Consider the following 24,408-nt stretch of genomic DNA (forward strand, 5'->3'; position numbering starts at 1 on the left):
TTCAGGGTCCTTGACAACTGTAGATTCTTATTAGTCATGGTCGCGGGAAGGATGGAGGCTATCATAAAGACAAGTCCCATTGTGAGACCTTCCGTCAGGTCATTAGGCTCTGCGGGACAGCAGCACAATGGGCGTTCACTCGCCGATGAACGGAGACGTGAATGGGTCCGCTGGAAGGGCGGGCGCCAGTGATGGAGCAAAAGAAGGACGACGACAGGTAGCACCGCCCTACCTCTCCCTCTCAGTAGGCGAGGCCATGGGGCAGCTCGCTGCTTCGCCGCCCGCTGAGCCTGAGCCACAGGACCATGGAACGGTGATGCGATTGTTGGCGCATCGAGCCCGCTATTCTCCCGATGTGGTGGCTGTCGGATTCCCCGATGAAGGGGGTCGTCCCTGTCCGACGTGGAGTGCGTGTATCCAAAGATCTCTTTTTCAGCACCATGCAGTTGCTCACCCCTCTCTCTCTTCTCCATCGTAGCGTATCGCAACCTGACACGGATGGGGACGAGTGCTGCTAGGCAGCTCTGTCAAGCGCTGCTCCGCCAAGGCTTACCAGCTAAGTCGCAACAGCCCGTCATTGCCCTCTTAGGTCCCAGTGGGCCTGGATATCTCGCACAGGCACTTGGCTGCTGGCATGCTGGTGCTGCTATCCTTCCGATCGCGTGGGTGTTTGAGACTTTCACCGTACCGTAGCACATGGCTTTCGCTCATCTCCAGTATGCAGACTGGGAACAACTGCATCGGGGGTCGCCAACCTTCTAAGGCTGACGGGCTGCAAATGCATATTGGCCCATGTTGACCAGCGCGACCTCGCAGAGGCTGCCGCACAACATTCAGATCTACGTCAAGATGTACAGCTCTTCGATTGGCTCAGCTGTGGCGATGCAGCAGAAGAAAACACGGATGTGACACCTTTATACCCCGCTGGCCCGGACGACGTCATTGTCATCTTCCACTCATCTGGATCCAGTGGTAACCCGAAGGTAGGTAACCTGTTCTTTCACACTTTAATACCATCATTGTACTCATGTTGTCCTCGAATCTTCAACAGCCGATCCCACAGCTGCATCGATTCTGGACAAAAACGCTTTTTAGCGCGAGAGGGAGAGACCGAGCGGCATTTACCACAACACCCTTGTTCCACGGAGGTCTCTCTGACCTTTTTCGGGCTTTCCAAGCAGCTGCTCCCATCTACTTCTACCCATGGCACCTCCGCAGAGCACCAACAACGGCCACGATTGTCGCATCAGTGCAAGCTTGTACACAGGAAATGTATGTTGGCACTTGTGAACTCGTCTTGTTGCTGAGGCCGTGCTTACGTCTGACTTTGGACACAGCCGCTACTTTTTATCGGTCCCCATGATTCTCGAGTCGCTCATGCGAGAAAAGCTAGGCATCAATTTACTGAAAGATATGGATCTCGTCAGCACTGGTGGTGCGCCTTTGCCCCAGCACGTTGGTGATGACATGGTTCAGCATCACAACATTCGTTTGGTGTCGCGCCTCGGCAGCTCTGAATGCGGATGTGAGCTTGAGATTCCTCTCGTTCTTTACTTACTCGGGCGTCCATGGATGTACTGACATCGCATCGCATGTGCAGTCCTCATGTCTTCGTGGCGAGACTTCGACAATGACAAAGAATGGTCATGGCTTCGAGTCACCGATCAAACCAGCGAGCAATGGCTCAAGTTCCAGGCCAGAAGCGAGCATGGAGAAGGGCTCCATGAGCTCATAGTCTCAAGTTATTGGCCTACAAAGGTTCGATTCCTTCCGTGAGATCGGGAATTATTGAAACCACGCTGATGCCTTGGCCTATAGATCATTTCAAATCAAAGTGATGGGTCTTTTGCTTCAGGCGACCTCTTCCAAAGGCATCCCGTTGACTCCGGCAAATGGCGATATGCTCGTCGCTCCGACGACAGTATCGTTCTTGTGAGTTATTAAAGGATGGGAAAAGAAGGAGAAAGGGATACTTATATCCCTTTAATCTTCAGGTGAATGGCAAGAAAGTCGCCTCCTCCCCGATTGAGGTAGCACTCAAGAACTCTAGGGATCTGGTCAGCGATGCCATTGTATTCGGAGCAAGCCGTCCGAGTTTGGGTGTTTTAATCTTGCCCAGCGCTTTATTGTGCTCTCGGATATCAGCATCGCAGCAGGGCACGGAGGAGGAGAAAAGTGTCCAGATGCTTGCTGCGCTCCTCCCCACTCTCGAATCAGTCAACAAGACGCAGCCCAGCCACGCCCGAATTCCTCCAGAAATGGTGTACTTCATGCAGTCGGACCGCTTTTCTCAGCTCCCCCGCTCTTCCAAGGGCACGCTCCAACGAGGAATGGCGATGGACCAGCTCGCCGGCATTATCGACGGCGTGTATCGCCGCTTCGAACGTGGCGAAGCGCCCCAGGTGCAGCCTCGGCTGGCGCTAAAGGGCAAAGAGCTGAACAACTGGGTCCACAGTCTTATAGAGGAGATTCTTGGCCATGACATTGACGACGGAGATGATTTCTTCGATGCTGGCGTCGATTCAATTATGGCTGCGAGGATCCGAGCTGCGCTTCTTCAGGTGAGTGATAGACTCACTTGCGTACTCTACGCTCCTGCTCATCCATCGAACATTTCTCGTCGCAAGCGCTTGGATTTGCAAGGGTCGCCTCTAGCTTCCAACGTCGTCTATGAGCACTCCAACATCAACAAGTGGGTCCAGAAGAAGAGTATCAGATCTTTTGACTGACTCCTTTTCATCAGCCTCTGTTCTTTCCTCGACGATCCCATCGCCGTCAACGCGGAACGGAATGCAGCGAACATCGCACGCGATTTGGTTGAACGTCATTCTCGCTTTTCCGTGCCCCTAGAGACTAATAACAACTTCGATGGAGCGTTGACCTTCCTAGTAACAGGCGGTACGGGCGCCCTTGGTTCCCGCATCCTCGACCAACTCCTACAGCTTCCGAAGTCTCAAGTTGCATCTGTCTATTGTCTCGCTCGAGCCGACAACGATGATTTGGCGCAGGCAAGACTCCTTCGAGCTCTCAGAGCGCGTAATTGCAGCAGTAGTCTCGAGGATGGACAGGTGCAGGGAAGACTAGTTGCCAAAGCAACACTGGATGACGAGACCAGAGTCCTGTTGCGTGACAAAACGAGACGACTCGTCATTATCCATGTGAGGCAATCGTCTCCTTGTCTTTCTGTTTTCTGAGCAGGATGACTGATATATGCCCGAGGGGCTGGCTATCGTCTCTTGCAGTGCGCATGGACGGTCAACTTTGCCTTGAGTCTGGCATCGTTCGAAAAGGATTGCATTGCGTGTAAGTCCAACGCTGCACGATGCCCGAGCTTAGTTGTTGACTTGCATGGCCCTTGTACTCAGCGCTCAAGGACCTTCTGGATCTCTTCCGATCAAGCAGAGGTGCGACTCGATTCGTCTTTTGCTCCTCTCTTGCCAGCATAATGCAGTCTCCTTCCCAGGTGAAGGATGAAATTCCTAGCTCCGACGTCTCCTCGGCAGGTCAGACTGGCTACGGGCAGTCGAAATGGGTGGCCGAGCAGATCTGCCAAGCCAGTCATTCGTCTGATCGTCCCGTCACAATCGCCAGAGTCGGCCAGCTGTGCGGCGATACTAAGCACGGGATCTGGAACGAAACCGAAGCATGGCCCCTTCTTGTGCGGACTGCCAACGAGGTTGGGAGTCTGCCAGCGACCGGTCCTGTGAGTTTTCTAGCCAGCTTGTAGAAAGTTTGCACCCTTTAACTCTTCATTGTCTTTATAGGCTATCGATTGGCTGCCTGTCGACGTCGCCGCAAAAGCGATCATCGACATTGCCCTCTCAACAACTACGAGCCCAATCGCACACGTCACCACGCCCATGCAAGCTCACCGGCCATCGTGGTCAGATTTTTTGCATTGGCTACGCTCGAGTGGAGTCCGCTTTGACGTTAAGACCAACGAGGAATGGCTAGATCAATTGAAGGCTGCCGGGACAAAGGTTCGAGGCCGAGCTCTAATTGACGATATCTGGGCAACGGTAAGTGCATCTGGGCACTTGCTCTTCCTCGCATTAAGCTAAAGTGAGTGCTTTGGCAGCTTCAAGATGCGTCGAGAGAAGATATCTCCGTCTCCTCAGTCGAGGCCGAAGCTGCCTCAACGACGCTAGCCAAGGCGACGACGGTGGATGAGAGCCTGTGTCGGAAGTTCGTGAATGCTTGGCGTGCCAATGGATTCCTCGAGTAGAGAGACGTGAGAATGACAACACCATCACTCATCTGGCCATTACTTTAATGAAAGAAAACGAGTAATTGCTCTGATGGTCTTGAGAGATCAGGGTTCTATGCACTAGTCTTTGTGTAATCTATGTGTAAGATGGATGGATGATGCTAGACAACTTGCGAGTGCTTGAACATGGGTTAAGCGGCATCATTGGCAGATGTCTTGAATGAGAGGAATGACCGTTGTTAAGGCGGCTTGACTGATTGTGAACCTTCCGTCGAGCTTATTTGAGTCGTGACTTTCGCTAATAGAAGGTGACTTCGACCAGTGCGTGGCCAAGCTTCAGCTTGTAGGCATGAACGTACCTAACCGCCATCTGCAGGGCCGTCATCCATAGCCTCGGCGCTGCGTCTTCAAAGTAGGATTGTAGGTCCTCAATTGACAAGGACGGGTCAGACCCATCGATGAAAGCCCTCGTTGAGATTGCTGGCGTGGTATAAGAAGAGCGACGAACAGGTGAGAGTGTATCATGGATTTCTCTGGAGGGCGACGGTAAATTATGCCGCTCTAAACTGGTTTCCGACGCCGCACCGGAAGAGCCAAGCCGTAGATGCTGATCCGTCTGTCGTGTAGGAGGGTCGTCATTAAAAAAGTAGGAGCGAAGTTTCCTCCGACGAGCTGACAACAGAGCAGAATGCGGAAACTGGCGAGACGATGAAGCAGATGGATGCTCACCCGGCGTCTGCGGCTGGCTCGTCGCTGGGCTCTGCTTGTCAAGTTGTTGGATAGCGTTTAGTTCCTCCATCATTCTCTGTTGAAGTGTGGTCATGCTTTCGTTGATGAGTCCGCGCAGGCGTAACATTGCTCTGTCGGACGTTTGCTCTTCACCTTGTACTGGCTCTTGGGACATTTGTCCAAGAGACCGGCCCGATGCAGGCTGTCGGCGGGTATATTGATGCCAATGAGCTGGACGAGGACGGGGAGGTAGGCCGGTATCAGACACCGACCTCGGCCTTTCGATGAGAGGTTCCGACACGGGGAAACGCTTCGCATTACTAGCTCTTGGCGTTCGATCCTGGTCCTTTCCATCGACGCCAGCGTCTAAAGGAGTGACCAGTTCGGTACGTTCTATCGTTGGTCGAAGAGGGTTGCGGCTTTCGTACAGCGGCGCAGCCGGGACGCCTGCTGTTGTCGGATCGAACGGGTCATTCTCCATGTTGATCAAGCAGGACTGTGAGACAAAGCAAATGATGGTGGTAGCATGGAGGGTGAGATGAGAAAGCCGTCTTGGCTGCTCGTTGCTCAGTTGTTCTTGACATGTCCCAGCTTTCGCATTCCTCGGCGCGTTGACACCTGCATGTCTGAACCAACTCTATCCGTGTAAATTGATGAGGACGCCCTGCTCTTTGCCTATCCAACAAGAGGTCGGATTGTTCTTACAAGCTCTTCCAGCATGCCGCTGCCATCTCCCGCTAACGAGGAGCGACATGGACTTTCTGCTTGCGGACACCAGCGTGATGTGTGACAATTGAAGCTCGAATAGTGAAGATTAGGGGAGGAGCAGGACTACCAGAGGACCTCAGGACCTCAATGCACCAAAGTCACGTCATTTCGGAACGACCGCACTCGCCAGAAGGATACAGTAAGGGAAGAGGACGCAGCGGAACCTACTTCGAGTCAGCTATCGTGGCTTGAGGGGACTTCAGTCTGTCCGCGGAGATACAGGTTTCTTTTTTCTTGTTATTAGATGGACAGCACTTGTTGCGATGTGCTGGGAGGATCAAAGCAACGACTTATCTCAGCACATCGCAACTTCGACCTGGTTAGAGACTTGAGCCAGCCTTCCATCGATGGTAAGGATCCTGATGAAAACGTCCAAGTTACGCGTCAAGATAGACAGGCTGACGCGTTGGTTGCCCCAGGCTGCGCGTATCCGAAAACGGAGCGCGGCGTTTAGGCAAATATTCTGACGGCCGACATCTACGGCCGAAACCGCTCGCGTTTTTGCACCAGTATATGCATGATCATCATCCCGGAGGCACCGCGGTACCTTTATTTTTCAATGTGTAATCATAAAAAAAGAGAAAGAAGAGAAACATTCGGATAAGCGCGGCGCACAACGGATTCATGCGCATTTCGCCGAGGAGGTGTATTATTGATAATACGAATGCAGTCGAACAAATTCTAGTGTGGTATCAACATGTCAGGCAGATAAGACTGCCAGGGTGCTCGGTTACCGCTCCTTTTTCAGACATCCCAGCCTCATTTATTTCGAACTCCATCCCGTCAGCTGAGCAGGTGAGCAGGACGACAGGGACAAATTCCGTCGAATAAAGATTGGGCGGATGAGGTGAGATTCGTGAATGACTTGACTGCTTTGCATTAATGCGTCGAGACATGCAGGGCCTTCCGCGGGTTCGTTTAGCTAGAGAAGCAGAGGAACGAAGCAGTCATGCAATGGAGATAGAATCAGCACGGAGTTATCCTGCGAGCTCATCCTCCTGCCCCCATCTACATAAAAGACTCTAGAGACTGCTCAATCTCTCCCGACGCTGGTCTTTCTCCTCCTCCCTGCCCACCCCGATCTCCAACCCCCCTCACCCTCTCCTCTCTCTTCGTTCCCCCTTCATCTCTCTTCCGACTCTTACCCTGAACATTACCTATTCGCAATGTCAACCGAACAGAAAGTCACAACGCCTCGGGAGCTCGAGGAAGGTGCGGCCAGCACCGCCGCACCCTCGGAGCATGAGCATGAGAAGGCCGTCAGCACTGCGCACTCCAAGGAGGAAAAGGAGGCTGACATTATTGCTGCGTACAAGGAGGAGGCCGACCCCACCAAGGCAGAGGGTCCAGAGACCGGGCTCGACGACACCGATTATCCCACTGGTCTTCGCTTCTGGCTCGTCATCACTGCCCTCTGGCTTGTTATTTTCCTCGTTGCGCTCGACCAGACGATTGTCTCAACCGCTGTTCCCGTCATTACCAACAACTTCAACTCCTTCAGCGATGTCGGCTGGTACGCTTCTGCCTATCTCATGACCTCGACGGCCTTCCAACCTATGGCTGGCCGCCTTTACAGCCTCTTCTCCGTCAAATGGGTCTTCTTTGTCTGCTGCTTCATCTTCGAGCTCGGCTCCTTGATCTGTGCTGTCGCCAAGGACTCCAGCACCTTCATCGGCGGCAGGGCCGTGGCCGGCACAGGTCTTGCCGGCCTCTACGTCGGTGCTTTCGTCATTGTCACGATGATCGCTCCTCTCCGAGTGAGTCTTGGTGATGAGTCTTCACACTCTTTATTTCTCCGTTGCTCACCGTGAAATTCTAGCTTCGACCTCTTTTGACGAGCAGCATGGGCGCGATTTATGGCATCGGTGCCTGTCTCGGTCCCATCATCGGTGGCGCCTTCACCAGCGGGTCGGCAGGTTGGCGGTGGTGCTTCTGGCTTAACCTTGTCCTCTACGCCCCCGTCGTTTCTTTCATCGTCCTCTTCTTTAAGCTGCCATCGTACAAGCAGGACAAAGTCTGGTACAAGCGAATTGCCAACATCGACTACCTCGGTACCGCCTTGATTCTTACCGCCGTTGTGTGCATCCTTCTGGTCTGCCAGTGGGGCGGCATCAAATACAGTTGGAGCGATTCGAAGATCATCGGTCTCATTGTTGGCTTCGTCGTCATCTGGATCGCATTCTGGATCGACCAGTACTTCCAGGGCGAAAATGCTACAATCCCGCTCCGTCTTTTCACACACAGGACCGTCGGCTTTGGCTCGGCCGTCAATTTTGCCGTCGCCTCGGCTTACTTTTCGGTTCTCTACTACACCCCCATTTACTTCCAGTCCGTCCAGGGCAGCAGCGCCATTCGCTCGGGTGTGCAGACCTTGCCATTGGTCTTTGCCGTCATCTTCGCAGTCACTGCGTCGGGTACAATTGTGAACAAGACGGGTCACTACATTCCATCGATCTTCTTCGGTACTGCTGCCTTGGCCCTCGGCTGCGCATCGCTGGCCTACCTCAAGCCGGACTCGTCGCAGGCCTTCTGGTGTGGTACACAATTCCTTACTGGCTTTGGAGCCGGCTGGGCCTGGATGCTCCCCTTCATCGCCGGCTCGAACGCGCTCGCGGTCCAGGATATTCCCGTCGGAAGCTCCATCGTTACGTTCTTCCAAGTTCTCGGCGGTACCATCTTCGTCAGCGTTGGCCAGGCCATCTTCCAGAACAAGTTCGTCCTCTACCTCGACCACATTCCCGGCGCCAACACTCAGCAGATTGTTGCCCACGGCGTTTCAGCCTTCCGTGAATTCACTCCAGCCGAGCTGCTCCCCGCAGTGTCTGAAGCCGCAAACCGTGCCGTGACCAAGACGTTCATCATGTCAGCCGTGGTCGCTGCCGTGGGCTTCTTCGCCACCTTTGGCATGGAACTCAACCGCAAGGCAGCCATTCAGTAAAGTGTAGCGCGCTCTCTTTCGCCCATCCTCTAGCTCTAGGATAAGCAAAACCTCTCTTCTATCTCTTGCTCGTCCTTTGTTACCCAAAGCTTCGTATGCCCATTGAAGATGATCACCCCTCCTGCTTTACCAACCATAAATAGAACTTGCTCCCATCTCTTATTCTCTGGGACTGCCAAACTCTTCTGCGAGCACGGACATGAACGAACGTGCGCATCGAAACATACGGTATGACACCAGGCATTGAGGGCAATCTGGGAGTCGACGACGGAAGAGGTAGAGACCAATCGATACCACTATCATGCATCAGAGTCTTGCCCCAAAGCTGCACTCCAGATTGCCCTACGGTGCCGAGAGCACCTAAAGCACGGCCAAGTCGTACCTGACCAAAATTATGACTTCTCTCTTCCGCTATGTGGAGGCTCTCCTCGACCCGGCATCGCCCCTCCCGGAACAATAGCCTCTTTGACCTTCGGGCTTTTACCCCGCTCGCACTTCCGAGCTTCACGATTGAATTCATCTCTGGGGTCGCTCTGTGGCTGCTATCTTGCCGGGTCCTCTTCACGGCATGTCTGCAGGAGGCCAAGTTTAGTTCGAGACCTGCCATTTGGGCTAGAGATCGGGGGAGAGGCAAACGAGGAGACGCTAAGATCGGAAAAGGGCTTCAACCCCGCAAAGAAACCCGATCTAAGTCGTATCTGCGCAACCCCACCTCAGCACCTCTACAGTGACGAGGTGGCGAGATTCCCTGCTCAAAAGCCGCAACTACTGGTTGGCGCGGCTTGATTGAGCTGCGCCCCATCGTGCCTACGTTCCTGAGACCAGACTCCGGCCCTGCAAGCGCACCTGAATTAATGAACCTGTATATTGATTCGCTCTTTTAAGAAAGACGCAAAGCAATCTTAGTCTGCCTCTTCCTCGACCCCTCTGTCCTCTCTTCTCTCTCCTCTCATCACCTTCTCTTCCCCTTCGCCATATAAAGCATCATGGTCAAAGAAGATCTCGTCCCAAGGAAGAAGGATCAATTCCGCCTTCGCAACTTTATCGTCTGCTTCCTTCTTTCGCTCGGTTGTTGGGGGTTTGGCTACCCTTCCTCAGTCATTGCACCTGTGCTTGCTGAGCCAGCATTTCTGACCTACTTCAATCTGGTCGACGTCACCACCAGCAAGACGACAAATTACGGCCAATCGATCATTGGAGCACTCAACGGTGTCTACCAAGCAGGAGCTTTCATCAATGTCTTCATCACCTGCAACTTTTCAGACCGATTCGGTCGCAAATGGGCGATGCATTGGAATGCCTTCTTGGGGATTATTGGCGGCACAATCCTCACGGCCTCGGTGCACATTGCCATGGCCATGGTCGGACGCTTCATTCTTGGTGCCTCAGCTTGGGGTTTCCTAACCCTGACGCCAATCTATACCTCCGAGCTAAGCCCAGCGGCCTGGCGTGGTTTCTTCGTCGGCCTCAACGGCTTCAACATCGCTTTTGCCTACGCAATCGCAGCCTACATGGGCCTTGCCTTTTCCTACGCTGGCAAAGGACCGCGAGCCGAATTCAGCACGTCAAATGCAACATGGAGGGGCCCTCTCGGCATCTACCTCTTCGTGCCAATCCTCATGATTATCGTGACCATCTTTTCGCCAGAATCGCCCAGATGGCTCCTTATGCAAGGTCGAACGGAGGAGGCGAAGGAAATCCTATACAAGCTTCATACGGACAAGGACGGGAACACCGAATTTGTCGAAGAAGAGTTTGCAGAAATGGTGTCGCAGATCGAAACGCAGCGCCATCTCAAAGTATCATGGGTGCGTGAGCGACAACAAGCAAGTAAGGAATACGACTGACCAACTTCTCTCTCTCTCCCAGTTCGACATGTTCACAAAGAAGGCGTACCGAAAGCGTACCTACATTGCGCTTTTCTATTCTTTCCTCGGCCAATCGACTGGCGTCCTCGTGCTCAACAATTACGGCCCTTCATTCTATTCTGCGCTAGGCTACGGATTGCAGCGCCAGCTCGTCTTTCAAGCGGGATGGGTTACGGTCGGCTACCCCTTCTGCTTTCTCGGGGCTGTCTTGATGGACCGTGCCGGTCGACGACCGTTGATGATGGGATCCATTGCCGGGTGCTGTGTCTGCGTTGCCGTCCTGGCAGCAGCCACTGCGCGCGTCGGAGACAACGGGAGCATTGCGGCCCTCGGTGTCGCAGCCATCTACATCTTCATTGCAATCTACTCGATCGGCGTCGATGTCGGCGGCAACGTCTTTTATGCTGAAGTCTTTCAGAATCACGTCAGAGCAAAGGGTGTGGCGTTGGCTAACGCCGTCTTGGCCCTCTCGGACCTCGTCTACCTCGAGCTGACGCCGACGGCTCAAGCCCAAGTCGGATGGAAGTGGTTCCTGGTGAGCATCCTCCCCCGTCTTTGTCTTCTGAAGGCAGAGTGGAGAGGCCAGAGCTGTTTCTTACTCCTCGACAATTTGCTGACGGATGTGCCCAAAAAGCTCTTTATATGTATCTCAGCATTTGGCACTGTTATTCTCTACTTTGTCCTACCCGAGACAAAAGGCGTGTCGCTCGAACGCATGGCTCGCATCTTTGGCGACGAAGAGGGAACGGGAGAAGACACCGAAGGCCCACAATCGGTTATCCGACAACAGGAGGAGGGAAGCAGAGGAGGGGGCGTCTCGATCTCGTCGACGGAAAAAGAGACGCCGCTACAGCATCACAAGCGAGACGGACAGACTGTCATCGAGACGAGCGATCACAACGGTTCGCAATGACTGCATGTCTGTAAATCTAGCAATCTTTCGGCCTCTTGATGACCCGGTAGCAGCAATAACACCACAAGTACGCGGCAAAGGGCAAAAGAGTGGTGATTGATTCCTCCAAGGAGCGTCAACGCGAGAGCATTATACATGAGGGTCTCAAGACACAAAGACAGGGTGATTACAGTTACATGCCATGCCCAAAGTAAGAAAACAGTTCGTGTGTGTGTCTACGGGAGAAGAGGTACCTCTTTAGGTTGAAGAGGTTGCGTATTGGGCTGCAGCTGCGGGGCGCTGCCGTCCCCAAAGGCGTACAGCGCAGATTCAAGTGCGCCCAACAAGTCTGTCCCATTCTCGGCGTATTGCGGAAACATCGTGTCGAGGAAAGAAGTGTCGGCTAGGTTCGAAGAGGCGCCAAAGGTGTCGTGGGGAGTAGGATGATGCTGATAATGCTGCTGATGATTCTGCATCGAACGATATGATTGCTCGAATCGAGGAGCAGCAGGTTGCTGTTGAGAGACGGGAACAACAAAGCCTGCCAGGAATCGGTCAAGAGCAGCTTCACCCTCGTCGACGGGCGTAGCCACGCCCATGGAGGAGTTGTGGTTCGGCTGAGCAGAGAGCCAGTGAGCCTGGTACATGCCGGCGGCATCGCCAGGAGAAGGCATTGCGTCTTTCTTCGGCTGAGCGGAGGGTCCGTTATGAGACGGTGCCTGAAGGACCGTCGCACCCTTATCAACGGACGATTCGAGTTGGAAACGCAGCTTCTTGGCAAGGGCCTCAATGATGCGCATGGGAGACTCCACGATCGACTCGCCCCTCAGATATTCAATGCACTTGTCCATGTCGGAGGCCAGACGGGCCAAATTCAGGCTTAACCACAGGCGCTTTTGATGGTCGTCCGTGGCCGAGTCGTAGGGACGGATCGAAGTGGCCCACATGAGGATGATCTGGATGACTAAGACGGCCTGGAAAAGGTGGGCTTTGAAAAAGCCCATGTTGCGCATGGGGCTCTGCACACGCTCCAGCTCATCGCGTACCGTGACGACGACGCTAGCCGCCTCGGCACAGGAGGAGACAGAGTCCACGTAGGCTTCATCACGAAGGCCACGGCCGATATGGTTCCGGTGCAGTCGCAACAATCGTGTATGAACCTGCTCGTGGAGAAGGACGCGCTGGAGTGAAAGATAGGGCCGGTCGGCATGCTGCCTGCGCACCTCATCGGTCAATTCGCAAACACCGTCGAAGCGAAAGTAGGGAGGCAGTCCGCTTAGGACAGCCCGGAGCTTGTCGCTGATGATGCATGTCTCTTTGAAGCTAAAATCCGCTTCTAGCTCCTCCTCCAAGTCGACGAGTTCTCGGATGATCCTGGCGATTTGATGAAAGCACAGTATGTAGCTGTTTTCCGAAGGGAGGTCGAACGACACCCTCTTTTTGATCTCCCCTTCTTCCATAGTGTGCAGGCGATACACTACGTCCTCGTCATCCATGCACAACGGCAGACTTGTCTTGTTGGTCGTGACGCTGTAAGCGTGGTCCATGTGCGAGGCGAAAATCCAGTCGTGGCAGGTCAAATTGTTCCAGACCTTACGGCCGAGCTCTCTCATCGACAGACTGTCTCGCTCAAATAGTGAAACCGAAGCCTTGTGCCACTTTCTTGCCCAAGAATGGCCCGAAAGAGGATCGAATTCCATGTTGATCGCATTGCCATCATTCTTTTCGTCCTCCTCCTCTGTGCACGATGCATGGCCGGTCCGACGCATAGTTCGCACGTCGTCGATTGCGCTGCCCAGCCTGTGCAAGCCCATCGACTGAGCAATACGGATCGCCATCGTATTCCAGATTGTGCATGTCGACATCATCTTTTTGTCGAACCAATTGAACTTGGCACATGTGATTGTCTGGAGCGTCCACAAGGTCGGCTGCTGAAGGTAATTGGACTGGGCGAGGAAGCGCATCGCGAGGTTCAGTATTGCCTCTTTCCGTTGCGGGACTTGGCTCTCGTCATAAGTGTGAGGGAAGATGCGCCTGGCGATGACTTCCGCTTTCGTAATTTTGTCGCAGCTGGCCGCAACGATCACAAGCATCAAGGCAACAAGGCCCAACCGCGTCGGTGATTCAAGTCCCGTGGAAGCAATTCCAGCGGGATGCCCGTGAGTATCTGGCGATGAAGCACTGCCGTCGCTCGAGGGAGTGACGGAGAAACCCATCGAGCCGAGGATACCTGGCTTGGAAGCGCTTGCTGTGGTGTTGCCTCCGTAGGAAGTCGTCGACTGATTGCGCGAAGAAGAAGAGGAAGAACGCTTTTTGGTCGCCGAGTTTGTTGTCATCATGGAAGATCGCAACGCGGTGACGCAAGACCAGAAGAGGTCAACATGGTTCCTTAGCACGACGCGATTGAATGCACCCAAGCTGGGTTCAATGTGCTCGAGGAAGAAATCAACGATGTCGTCCAGAGGAGCCCGCATCATGGGTAGGGAGTCGACAAGCTCAGTGAAGTCCTCTTCACTGGTAGCTAGCTGGATGCCGGCAGGAACCATCCCCGATACCGTTGGCTTGCCGACTGGATCTTTGATGAGAGCGTTTGGACCACCTCTCATATCGGCGACAGCGAAACCATCGAAGGCCGAGACGAGGTTGGGCCGTGCTGCGGCTTGGGCTACGGGCTCAGATCGGGCATTGGTGCCTGGCTGTGGGTGGGGTTGGCCATAAGTCCAGGATTCAGAGACCCAGCTTTTCTCCTCCTTTTCGTCTCGCAGGATCTCTTCTTTCCGTTTCTCTCCCCTTACGAGCTCGGCCGCCAGCGCGATGGACGATTCAGCGTCCTGCGACGACGCAGAAGATCCTCGAAGCCGCTTGAGTACTTCAGACACGATTCGATCCACGTCGCCCTCTTGTCCATCTCCTCCATCCCGAGCCCTCTTCTTTCCGGCCGCGTTTCCTCTGTCATCGTCTGTGCCCTGCTGATGATTTAATTCGAGATCGTCGCGCTCGTCGCCCCATCTGCACTTATGCCGAATACCCCTCGCAACGCACGATGAACAGCCGGGCACGTTTCTATCGCATTTGATTTTCCGGCTCCGGCATTCTAGGCACGAGATGGCGTTACGCCGCCTGCGGACCTTTTGTTGCTGCTCCGTCGAAGCGTCTCCCGAGCCTGACGGAGAACGTGAGTCGTCACCTGCCATCGCCTTGTTTCCCAATGTCCTTGTCGTGGGGGATCGACAAAGGTGGACGATAAAGTCGCGACGGTGCATGACAGGTGAACACGTGGGAAATATTGGCACCCAACCGCGCAGCCCAGCTCAGCAATGGAACTGCTTAACTTATGTTATATCGGGACCCGCGAGGGTCCCCGCTCGTCTAGAGATCACATTAGTGCCGCACAGAATCGCTGTATGGTTACGCACCGCTTTACTATAGACTATCCCTTCCTTGGTGGAGTACTACTCTGAGTCTATTGAGATGACAAGAAGAAAATCGCGGTCGTACTAATGAAGCATATCAAGGAGGAGCAATGGAGAACGACTCTTTGCACAGCGACGTACGTCTCAAGTTTGGCAAGACTCAGTCGTGAGCTTGTTCAGAGAACGGCGCCAAAGCCGGAGAGACAGCCTGGAAAGCTTTCAGATGAATTAGCATCACTAGGTGAGCAAGAGCGCCTTGGGAATTATGACACCTCGCCTCAGACCAAGTTGGGCTTGTGCCTACACAAAGGGGACAGGTCGCAAGTCCAGACCAGTGCTTCATCTGTCCGGAGCTCTTCTCGGACCCGTTTGCGAATTGTTATGTCCTCTACACTCCGTCGATCGCCTTTCGAGAAGATCCCGGAGCTTTAAACATAGGCGGCGGAGTGACAGAATTTAGTCGACCAAGAATTGTCAAATCCCGCGCGTAATGCGGCGTCGTTCTGGCGTAGGTCCGCTCTTCTCCGTGGGCCTGGTTCGAAGTGCTTGCAGCCATCTCCGTTACTTCGATTTCACCCAATGCCGATATCGTGCAAACTCACAGAGCATCGAGCGACTATCTTGCCAGTCCAGCATTATATAAAGGGAAGGACGACTGGGCTCTGACCGACCAACAACCCATCAGCAAACCCAGCCTCTCTCTCACTCTCACGCAACCCCCGAAATGCCTTCTACAATCAGCTACGACTACGACGTCACCGTCGTAGGTGCTGGACCGGCAGGTCTGACAACTGCTTTGCTCTTGGCCATCAAGGGCGTCAAGACCATCATTGTGGAGAAGCGACCTGGCATCTCCCCACACCCTAGGGCCATTGGCTTCACCGCCCGTACGCTGGAAATCTTCCGATCCATTGGCGGAATCGACATTGAGCCTGCCCCAGTTGGATTCAAGCTCCGGAGACAACGCATCGAGAGCCTGGCTGGGACGTGGTACGAGGAATCGAGCTGGGGCGGACCACCAGGCAAGGCGCCGGGGGGCGGACAGGCCAAGGAGACGCCCGTCGAGTACTCGCCCGTGCGAGGCGCAGCGATCCCACAGGATAAGCTCGAAGCGATTCTCTTGGAGCGTGCACGGCAGTTGGGCGTCGTGGTGCACCACTCGACATCATTGGACGATTTTGAGCAGGACAGCGAGGGTGTCACATGCATCCTTTCGTCCGCTACTGCCCCAAGCATGTCGTCGCCTTCGCCGTCGCCAATGAAGCTCAGGAGCCGCTACCTTGTGGCAGCAGATGGTGGCAAGAGCGATGTTCGCCAAGCACTGGGAATTGATCGAAGGGGCCGGGGCCACATCCGAACGGTGCGCAGCGTCCTCTTCTATGCGCCTCAGCTTGACGAGTACCTGTCCAAGGGCGTACACCAATTCAGCATCTCGCAGCCTGGCTTTGAGGCATTTCTGACGACGTACAGCGATTCGCGTTGGGTTCTAATGTTCAGCGATGATCAAGAACGGAACGACGAGATGCTGCGCCAGTCTATCGCACGAGCCACCGGCAGACCCGAGCTGCAGCCTGAAATTATCACAACGGGACGGTGGGAGCTTTGCGCCCTCGTCGCCGACCGCTTCTCTGAGGGACGAGTGTTCCTTGCGGGTGATGCAGCCCACCAGCTTCCGCCTAATCGAGGCGGCTATGGCGCCAACACAGGCATCGACGATGCCCACAACCTCGCCTGGAAACTCGCACAAGTCCTTAAGGCAAAGGCCTCTCCCAAGCTCCTCGATTCCTACGATGCCGAACGAAGGCCCATCGCCTGGCTCCGACTCAAGCAGATTTTCGCGCGCGAGGACTATGCAAAGGACGCTCAAGGAATTGCCGACGGCGTCGAGCTCATCGACGATAACGCCATGGAGTTTGGCCAGCTCTACCGGTCCGAGGCAGTCATAAGTGACTATGTGGATGCCCCACCAGCGAGGCGGCCAGACCAGTGGAATGGGCAACCAGGAACTCGCGCGCCTCATCAATGGGTGCTTTCCTCTCACGACCAGACCCGCACTTCGACGCTGGACCTCTTCAACAAAGGAAGCTTCTGCCTGCTGGCGACGCACGACTCGTGGCGAGGACGAACACCAACAGACGTCGACTGCCTCGTGATTGGTCAGGATGTCTTGCCCGACAAGGGTTGCAGCGCAGAGGATCTTGCCTCGAAATTCGGACTTCAGAAGGGCGCCGCCTGCCTCGTCCGACCCGACGGATACATTGCTTGGCGCAGCATGGCCGACGGCAGCGAGGAGGAGCTTCAACAAGCTCTAATCGCGATCCAAGGATTTTAAAGATGACATGTACTGTACTGTATATAAACCCTCAGAATATTACGCGAGCTTCTCAGTCCACTGTGTGATTGCTTTCAACGTTCTGTCTGTTCCCGGCTACCAGTCTGCTTAAGAGGATGGAGTGTAAAGGCGTTCTTGACCAGCCTTTACTACAGCGCAATTCTTAGAATCAGAACGATAGCGAATCATGAGCTTCTATTTACGAAATCCGACTGTATGCTGCCTAGTCAGTCATTTCGTGCACGGACCTGACTTTGCGCCGTTCGTGCGCATCCTGCAAGTGGCCCGCGCTTTTTCGACCAATGTATTGTGTCTAGGTGAGAAATGTAGAGTGATAACCACATTCTCCTGGGCTACTGTCATCGATGTACCTCTTGACGGGCTCGCTGCTTCTGTCCCGTCTTGCCACTTCCCGAACCTCTTGGCTTCCGTGTCGTCATCTTCCTTCTGTCATCTCGTGCGCCAACGCCACTCGTTACTTGTCTATGCAGCCGATCACAACACCTTTGACGCAGGCGGCCACATTTCTCGTCTTACGCGTGTTGGACAAGCCCGACGCTGTGGACAAGGTGCGCGCTGCGCTAGCGAGAACCTCAGATCTGTCAAAGAATGTGGCGGTACGCGACCAGACCGCGGCGTTTGCCTGCACGGTGGGCATCGGCAGTGACGCGTGGGACCGCCTCACGCGCGCCGCACCTCGGCCCAAGGAGCTGCACCCCTTTGTCGAGATGCGAGGCGCCAAGCACACGGCTCCTTCGACGCCTGGCGACGTTCTCCTGCACATCCGTGCCGAGCGCAGAGACCTCTGCTTTGAGTTTGAGAGGCAAATGATGGATGCACTCGACGGCGCGGTCGATGTCATTGATGACACCACTGGCTTTCGCTATTTTGACGGCCGTGATCTCTTGGGTTTTGTTGACGGCACAGCCAATCCTGTGGGCAGCGATGCTTCGAACTCTGTTTTTGTAGAAGCAGACGATGGCGATCCAGCAGCAACCGGCGGGAGTTATGTTGTGGTGCAAAAGTACTTGCACGACATGCGGGCCTGGCGCACGCTGCCTACCGAACGGCAGGAGAGTATCGTAGGCCGGCAAAAACTCGACAATGTCGAGCTCGATGATGCGGCTGAGCCCGAGCAAAAGTCGCACAAGACGCTGGCATCCGTCGAAGGGCACGACATTTTGCGCGACAACATGCCCTTTGGATCGCCGGGAACCGACACATTTGGCACCTACTTTATCGGCTACTCACGTAAACTCTGGGTCACGGAGCGTATGCTCGAGCGAATGTTCGTGGGTGATCCTACAGGAAAGCACGATCGCATTCTCGACTACTCGCGGCCGGTTACTGGGTCAACGTTCTTTGTGCCGTCGGCAGATATGCTCGAGTCCCTTGGCGATTGAAATCCGAAGCGATTTGCATGCATTGACGAAGAGCTTGCGCGAACCTCGCAGAACGTAATCAATGAGTCATCTTGACAAGAGCAGTGCAGGGTCTGACTGCACATCGGGCCCCATGCAGAGTGTGGGAAACACTTTTATGTTCCTGGTGGCAGGTTGAGGGCAATCTTTGTTCACAGTGTGCGTGGAGGACTGAGTGGGTGCTTCTTACACGAAGAGAGTAATACCGAGTCATCAAGAATTGGGGACGCTTATGCATGTTCTGCTGGCATCCATCGGCTCGGAGCGTCGTCGTCATTTGCCGCGTGATTCGTGACGGCTCTCCTGATCTCTTTTTTCCAAATTGGTACGGTCCTCTTGGTCTCCTCCAAGAGCCACTCGGCTACCTGGAATGCCCGATGACGATGGGGGCATGCCACGCCGATCAAGACAGACGACTCTCCAACAAGGACAGGCCCGAGACGGTTGAGTATTACGACCCGAATGATTGCGTCGGAATTGGGCGGTGGATTGAAATCTTGATGTAATTTGCTCTCCACGACATGTCCGGACGGTGGCCATGCAGAGGATGAGGTTCCTCGAGCTCTTGCCACAATAGTCTGCAGCATCTTCATAGCCATGGTAGTGTAGGCTTCATATTCGAGACGGGTGACACCTATCTCTTTTCCTGTCCTTGCATATTCAGTCTGAGTCCTTTGAAAACTACAGAGTCAAGCAGCACTCACCGTGCTCAGCAATGACCGTTCTGTCGTCTCTTGTCTTTCCCGCAAAGAACACTGCGGCTCCCGCCCATCTTGAACTGAGGAGCTTCTCGACCGCTTTCAGATCCAAAGGTTGGTATGTTACCTCGAGTACATCCCCGTGACGTGTGACAATCTTCTCGGGCAAGGGAAGTATGCTCTCCATTGCCATCTGACTCCTTTGCATTCGCACCGGTTCCCATTGACAGGTCAAGAGGTCCGTATTAATCAGCACTCAAAATGCAACACGTGCTGCGATCGACTGTGAGACAACGAAGTGCTGTATGCTGATGTGCAAGCCTGACAGCAGGTTGCATCGGACGGCAATGCGGGCCAAGTGCAGGTGCCATCATCCCGTCGGGCGGTGAGAATCTGGTATTATGTTTGGGCCCCGGCACAGAAACTCCTTTTTACTTAATTTTTCTGTTTTTTCTCAGTCTATGACCTGAACAATAAACTACGTACTCTTAGTGCGTGAAGAAGGCGGCGGGCTTTATATCGGGCCTTCTGCAGGTACTTGATGACTGCAGGTTGCATAAGTGCACGGACCACTGCCCACTAATCGGGCCTCCATGATTCGAGCCGCACCCTTGAAATGCTCTTCGGCATGCTCTTTCACCCTCGCCACCATCTAACTCTGCATCGACGATGTCCCCACCCCACCTAAGCAGGTTCGAGCCGCCTAACCCGGACGACCTTGGTGGCATCTATGCCAATGTCAATGGCGCCCCCGTGCCAAATCCATCGGCCTATCAACGTATTGGGCCGTCGGGTCCTGTTTTATTGCAGGATACTCGTGAGTGCCAGTCGTGGAGAAGAATCAGACAGCTGCTGACCAGTTTCAATCTACCAGACTTGATTGAACTCTTGTCCCATTTCAATCGGGAGAGGATCCCAGAGAGGTAAGTCGAACTTGGAGGAGCGTGAGCTAAGAGAGATGTTGACTTTTCCTCATACAGGACTGTCCACTCCAAGGGCTCAGGTGCCCACGGTGTATTCAGGTGCTCCAAGAGCATCAGCGACATTAGTATGGCCAAGATCTTTGGCACTGTGGGCAAAGAGTGTCCTTTGACCGTAAGATTCTCCACCGTCGGTGGAGAGGCCGGAAGTTCCGACCTTGCTCGCAGCCCTCGCGGATTTTCCATTAAGCTCAAAACAGAAGAGGGTAATCTCGACTGGGTGTTCCTCAATTCCCCGGTGTTCTTCATTCGGTGCGTCTCATACAGTAAAGAGGGATTTGATACATTACTAAAAGCTTTGCCATAGAGATCCACCCAAGTTTGTCTATATCAACCACGTCACCAAACGTGATCCAATGACCAACCTCACCATCGATGACGACTCGACTATGCTTTGTGAGTCTGTTGCTAATGCTGTCGCTCGGGCTGAGCTGATCGGGTTTACGAAACGCAGGGGATTTCTTTGGTCAGAATGTGGGTTCCACTTAGAAGTTTAAAGGAGTCTTTACTTTCACCGCTGACTTTTCTACATCACAGCCTGAGACCAATCATCAAGTCGTTCACCTCTTTGGAGACAGAGGAATCCCGCAAGGATGGCGTCACATGAACGGGTACAGCTGGTGAGACATTGTCTAGCTCTGAAGGGAGAAGCTGCGGCTGACAGCATTCACCCAGCCATACGTACAAATTCTACACCGCAGATGGCCGATGGCGATACGTTCAGATCCACATGAAGTCCAAGCAGGGTGTCAAGACGTTCACGAGCCAAGAAGCTGCCTCTCTCTCTCCCGACTGGGCGCAGAATGATTTGTTCCAAGCCATCAGTCGTGGCGACTTTCCAAAGTGGGAAATTGGCTACCAGTCGATGACCCAAGAGGAGGCCCTTTCATCTGGTATCAACGTCTTTGATATGACTAAGACATGGGTGAGTTGAGAATTGCTCTTCACGTATTTGACTCGACCAAGTTTAGCTGAACCTTTCTGTAGCCGCACGCTAAATATCCTATCACCTGGTTCGGAGAGATGGAGCTGAACAAGAATGCCACCAATTACTTCGCCGAAGTAAGTTATTTGTGCTATTGCATCTCCTGACTTTGACGAGCACTAATTACTCTTTTACAGGTCGAGCAGGCGGCATTCGCGCCTTCAAATTTGATCAGCGGATGGGCACCTTCGGCTGATCCTGTGCTTCAAGCCAGGCTCTTCGGCTACCCTGATGCAGCTCGGTACCGCCTCGGGTGAGATCAATTGTGGCGGAGCGTTCAAGTTTGATCTTTTGCTGAGTTGATTTTTCTGCTTTGGGTAGCGTAAACTGGCAACAAATTCCCGTCAATAGGCCTATGGTGCCCTACGGCTTCGACAATTTCCACCGTGATGGCGCTGGAGTCATGGACGATCAGGGAGCCCGACCCAACTACCCTGGTGACGTTGCTCCGCTGACTTACGCCGCCCCTCCGGCCGATTTCAGCAAAATCTACAGCGACTACACCGGAAGCGCTGTAAATGCCATTTCGACAGTGACATCTGATGACTTCAAGGAGGCACGCAATCTCTACAGGAACATCATGCAGCCCGACGCCCGCGAACGACTCGTCAACAATGTTGCTTCGAGCATGAAAAAGGTCAGGAAGAGGGAGCAAGAGAAGGTCTGGACCAAGGCCATGGCTGTATGGAAGCAGGTCGATGACGAGCTCGCCCAGAAGATTCTGAAACAGCTTGCTTAACGCTTGAGACAGACTGTGAACCAATGTTGCAATTGATGTATAGTTGAATGCCATTTTGGCGAGCCATTGAAGTTGCTGTAAAAGCCTTAGCCATCAGCCAAGCGCAATATCAAGACATGTGTGGGAACATTTTGAAAGTGCATGGCACTATTCTATTGAGATGTCGCTACGTCACAGTTGCAAGAACAGAAAAGAGATCTTCTCTTCCCACCTCGATGTATCAGCCTCCAATACGGACCATCGGTCGATTGATGTTCTTCGCCAGGTCCTCTAGGCTTCCCACTCCACCATGGCGAGCATGTTTGCGACCAACTGCCCGACCGATGATTTCTTTGAGGTGATCGTCGTGGGAGGCAGGGCTTCTGAGAGCAGCCTTGAGCGAAAGCTCCCCTTCCCCATCGAAAAGGCAGTTCTGTGGCATACATGAAGCTTAAGCCAGCCGTTGTCTCTACGGCCACCAGAAGCTCACCTTTACATTACCGTCGGCCGTGATGCGGAGGCGATTGCACGAACCGCAAAAGTGTTCGCTCATGCTTGTTATGAATCCAAAGCTTCCTCTTGCACCCGCAATCTTGTAGTGCTTCGTCGTGTCGTTGGGGCCATCGCAAAGCCTTTGAGCGGGCCCAAACCACTGCTCGATCCTTTCCAACAACGTCCGGTAGGGTACCAGGGCGTTCCGGCTCCACTTGTTACCGTCGAACGGCATGTATTCGATGAATCGAACGATTATCGGCAGATCTTTAGCCCAGTTCAGTATGTCCTTGAGGTCTTCTTGGTCATTGAAGCCCCGCATGACCACGACGTTGATCTTGACCACCGTTTGTGAGAAAGATGCGACCCGGGCGATGCTATTTAGGACCTTGTCTAGGCCTGCAGCTGGTCGCCGAGTCATCAGCTCAAATGAATATGGGTTGAGAGTATCCAACGAGAAGTTGTAATGCGTGAGGCCGAGGTCCACGAGCTCGTCAATGCTGCGCTGAAGGGCGAGACCGTTTGTCGTGATGCCAAGCTGAAGCAGACCCTCTGCCCTGAGCTGGCCTAGACCACGGACTATCTCCACGAGATCCTTCCTCAGGGTGGGCTCCCCCCCTGTCAGTCGGATTTTGGTCACTCCTTCGCGAACGAATAATCTCGCGACCCGAAGGAGCTCTTCGGATGTGAGGAGGGCGTCGCTAGGTGAGACGGGGACACCCTCTGCGGGCATGCAGTACCGGCAGCGGAGGTTGCACTTCTCTGTCAACGACAGGCGCAAGTACGTGTGTCGACGGTTGAATGCATCGATCAGGAAGCTATGGGGTGGAGCTTTGTCTATTCTTTCTTTCGCCTTGGCCCTCAGCGCCATCGCAGGTGTGATAATGGAAGTGGGCGCCTCTTGATGAGTATGAGCGCCTATCATTTGGCGGCTTGCCGTGCCCAGTGCACGAATCCTTCCAAGCTGGGTTGCAGTCATTGTGATACGGAACCAAGGACAGAGTGGCCATCCTCCGCATAAGGACGGTGCGGACACGTGAATTGGCTTGCTCGAGCGGGTTGGAGCTCGAGATTGGATATGACCATTGCTGATTCACCATGCATGAAACCTTAAGACCGAATCCCCTCGGAAACCAAGCGCGCGACTTTCTGCAGCGCGTAGCTGCAATTTAAGACAATAACTTCGCCGCTCCTTTGGCTCACGAGGCAAGCTCGAAACGACATGATGACTCACAAATGAAGCACTCTTCTTCTTGTGCCTTGAGAAAGGACCTTGTTGGTTTCTCGCAAGGTCAGGCGTCTGTCAGGGTCTTGCAAAGACGGGCATACTTGCCTATGCTTGGACTGTGACTTATTCGACGAACGACAGGTCTTACACGCCTTTACTGATAGAGTTCCAGGTAGCAATCCAAACAGCATGAGTGGCGACCAGTCGATTGCGCCTTTGCTCTTTTCTGGCGTTGATCTTGTCTCGAGGTTGCCTAAAGCTCTCGACATTTGATCTTTGCCCGAGCGTCTTGCAGAGAAATGAGTCTAGTGGGGGGTCTTCTACATAAGGCAAGCTGGCCTCATTTCATATCTTGTAGGTTACTTACTGTCATGCGGTCATCAACAAGATGTCGCACCAGCTAGGTCGCCAAGATATCTGTCCGCAATGGTAGCGACTATGTCTGTTGTCTTTCGTGAGAGACTGGGTTGTGCACTATATAGTCTTTACGGGATAACGTAGGGCTGACATAAGATGCGACGAATACGGCACAGTGACAGTCAGCGACTGTGGCACATATGTACGATATGCTGGCTCTAGGAGCAGAGGCTATGCCTTCGGTGGCCTCTCCCTAAAGCACAGTAAAAGGCCTCACTTCCGGCAGACTTGGCCATTGGGGCCGTGTTCACCATCATGGAGCTACATTCGTCGCTTGTCAGCCTCCAGGCGTTCACAATTAGTTTCCAAAAGGAGAAACCGG

General features: G+C 53.8%; 11 protein-coding genes across 11 annotated transcripts; 7 read left to right on the top strand and 4 right to left on the bottom strand.

Annotated features, from left to right (window-relative positions):
- The first annotated feature begins 32 nt into the window (after positions 1-32).
- On the top strand, positions 33-4,333 carry FA10DRAFT_304150 (acetyl-CoA synthetase-like protein). The gene is made up of 14 exons (XM_025525324.1): positions 33-407; positions 479-662; positions 725-983; positions 1,052-1,272; positions 1,338-1,525; positions 1,601-1,758; positions 1,819-1,932; positions 1,995-2,561; positions 2,628-2,692; positions 2,744-3,158; positions 3,243-3,303; positions 3,366-3,703; positions 3,765-4,019; positions 4,079-4,333. Exons 1-14 carry the CDS (start codon positions 128-130, stop codon positions 4,223-4,225), a joined length of 3,252 nt encoding a protein of 1,083 aa, XP_025374566.1. The 5' UTR covers positions 33-127; the 3' UTR covers positions 4,226-4,333.
- Positions 4,334-4,393: 60 nt separating this feature from the next.
- Positions 4,394-5,455, bottom strand: FA10DRAFT_269327 (hypothetical protein). Its single transcript, XM_025522704.1, has one exon. The coding sequence runs from the start codon at positions 5,415-5,417 to the stop codon at positions 4,506-4,508; it is 912 nt and encodes a 303-aa protein (XP_025374567.1). The 5' UTR covers positions 5,418-5,455; the 3' UTR covers positions 4,394-4,505.
- Positions 5,456-5,860: 405 nt separating this feature from the next.
- Positions 5,861-6,193, top strand: FA10DRAFT_183738 (hypothetical protein). The gene has a single exon (XM_025518329.1). The coding sequence runs from the start codon at positions 5,949-5,951 to the stop codon at positions 6,156-6,158; it is 210 nt and encodes a 69-aa protein (XP_025374568.1). The 5' UTR covers positions 5,861-5,948; the 3' UTR covers positions 6,159-6,193.
- Positions 6,194-6,464: 271 nt separating this feature from the next.
- On the top strand, positions 6,465-8,798 carry FA10DRAFT_281574 (MFS general substrate transporter). The gene is made up of 2 exons (XM_025523707.1): positions 6,465-7,461; positions 7,524-8,798. The coding sequence occupies exons 1-2, from the start codon at positions 6,871-6,873 to the stop codon at positions 8,640-8,642; spliced, it is 1,710 nt and encodes a 569-aa protein (XP_025374569.1). The 5' UTR covers positions 6,465-6,870; the 3' UTR covers positions 8,643-8,798.
- Positions 8,799-9,617: 819 nt separating this feature from the next.
- Positions 9,618-11,423, top strand: FA10DRAFT_304152 (general substrate transporter; the record flags this gene model as incomplete). The annotated part of the gene is made up of 3 exons (XM_025525325.1): positions 9,618-10,450; positions 10,512-11,045; positions 11,145-11,423. Exons 1-3 carry the CDS (start codon positions 9,629-9,631, stop codon positions 11,421-11,423), a joined length of 1,635 nt encoding a protein of 544 aa, XP_025374570.1. The 5' UTR covers positions 9,618-9,628.
- Positions 11,424-11,502: 79 nt separating this feature from the next.
- FA10DRAFT_269329 (hypothetical protein) lies at positions 11,503-14,692 on the bottom strand. The gene has a single exon (XM_025522705.1). It carries the CDS (start codon positions 14,663-14,665, stop codon positions 11,639-11,641), a length of 3,027 nt encoding a protein of 1,008 aa, XP_025374571.1. The 5' UTR covers positions 14,666-14,692; the 3' UTR covers positions 11,503-11,638.
- An 847-nt stretch (positions 14,693-15,539) lies between these two features.
- On the top strand, positions 15,540-17,147 carry FA10DRAFT_262532 (hypothetical protein; the record flags this gene model as incomplete). Its single annotated transcript, XM_025520130.1, has 2 exons — positions 15,540-15,578; positions 15,630-17,147. 2 exons carry the CDS (start codon positions 15,540-15,542, stop codon positions 17,145-17,147), a joined length of 1,557 nt encoding a protein of 518 aa, XP_025374572.1.
- A 321-nt stretch (positions 17,148-17,468) lies between these two features.
- FA10DRAFT_269331 (Dyp-type peroxidase) lies at positions 17,469-18,618 on the top strand. The gene has a single exon (XM_025522706.1). It carries the CDS (start codon positions 17,513-17,515, stop codon positions 18,548-18,550), a length of 1,038 nt encoding a protein of 345 aa, XP_025374573.1. The 5' UTR covers positions 17,469-17,512; the 3' UTR covers positions 18,551-18,618.
- A 180-nt stretch (positions 18,619-18,798) lies between these two features.
- Positions 18,799-19,453, bottom strand: FA10DRAFT_234221 (Molybdopterin biosynthesis MoaE; the record flags this gene model as incomplete). Its single annotated transcript, XM_025518973.1, has 2 exons — positions 18,799-19,206; positions 19,289-19,453. The coding sequence occupies 2 exons, from the start codon at positions 19,451-19,453 to the stop codon at positions 18,799-18,801; spliced, it is 573 nt and encodes a 190-aa protein (XP_025374574.1).
- Positions 19,454-19,899: 446 nt separating this feature from the next.
- FA10DRAFT_269332 (catalase) lies at positions 19,900-22,062 on the top strand. Its single transcript, XM_025522707.1, has 10 exons — positions 19,900-20,083; positions 20,141-20,189; positions 20,247-20,498; positions 20,554-20,642; positions 20,701-20,720; positions 20,784-20,866; positions 20,922-21,171; positions 21,234-21,308; positions 21,369-21,484; positions 21,553-22,062. Exons 1-10 carry the CDS (start codon positions 19,936-19,938, stop codon positions 21,968-21,970), a joined length of 1,500 nt encoding a protein of 499 aa, XP_025374575.1. The 5' UTR covers positions 19,900-19,935; the 3' UTR covers positions 21,971-22,062.
- A 128-nt stretch (positions 22,063-22,190) lies between these two features.
- On the bottom strand, positions 22,191-23,312 carry FA10DRAFT_234624 (molybdopterin synthase; the record flags this gene model as incomplete). Its single annotated transcript, XM_025518991.1, has 2 exons — positions 22,191-22,382; positions 22,440-23,312. 2 exons carry the CDS (start codon positions 23,310-23,312, stop codon positions 22,191-22,193), a joined length of 1,065 nt encoding a protein of 354 aa, XP_025374576.1.
- Positions 23,313-24,408: the final 1,096 nt, after the last annotated feature.

The sequence above is a fragment of the Acaromyces ingoldii genome, assembly GCF_003144295.1.
Source record: "Acaromyces ingoldii strain MCA 4198 unplaced genomic scaffold FA10scaffold_7, whole genome shotgun sequence".
In the NCBI taxonomy this organism is placed as follows: Eukaryota; Fungi; Basidiomycota; class Exobasidiomycetes; order Exobasidiales; family Cryptobasidiaceae; genus Acaromyces; species Acaromyces ingoldii.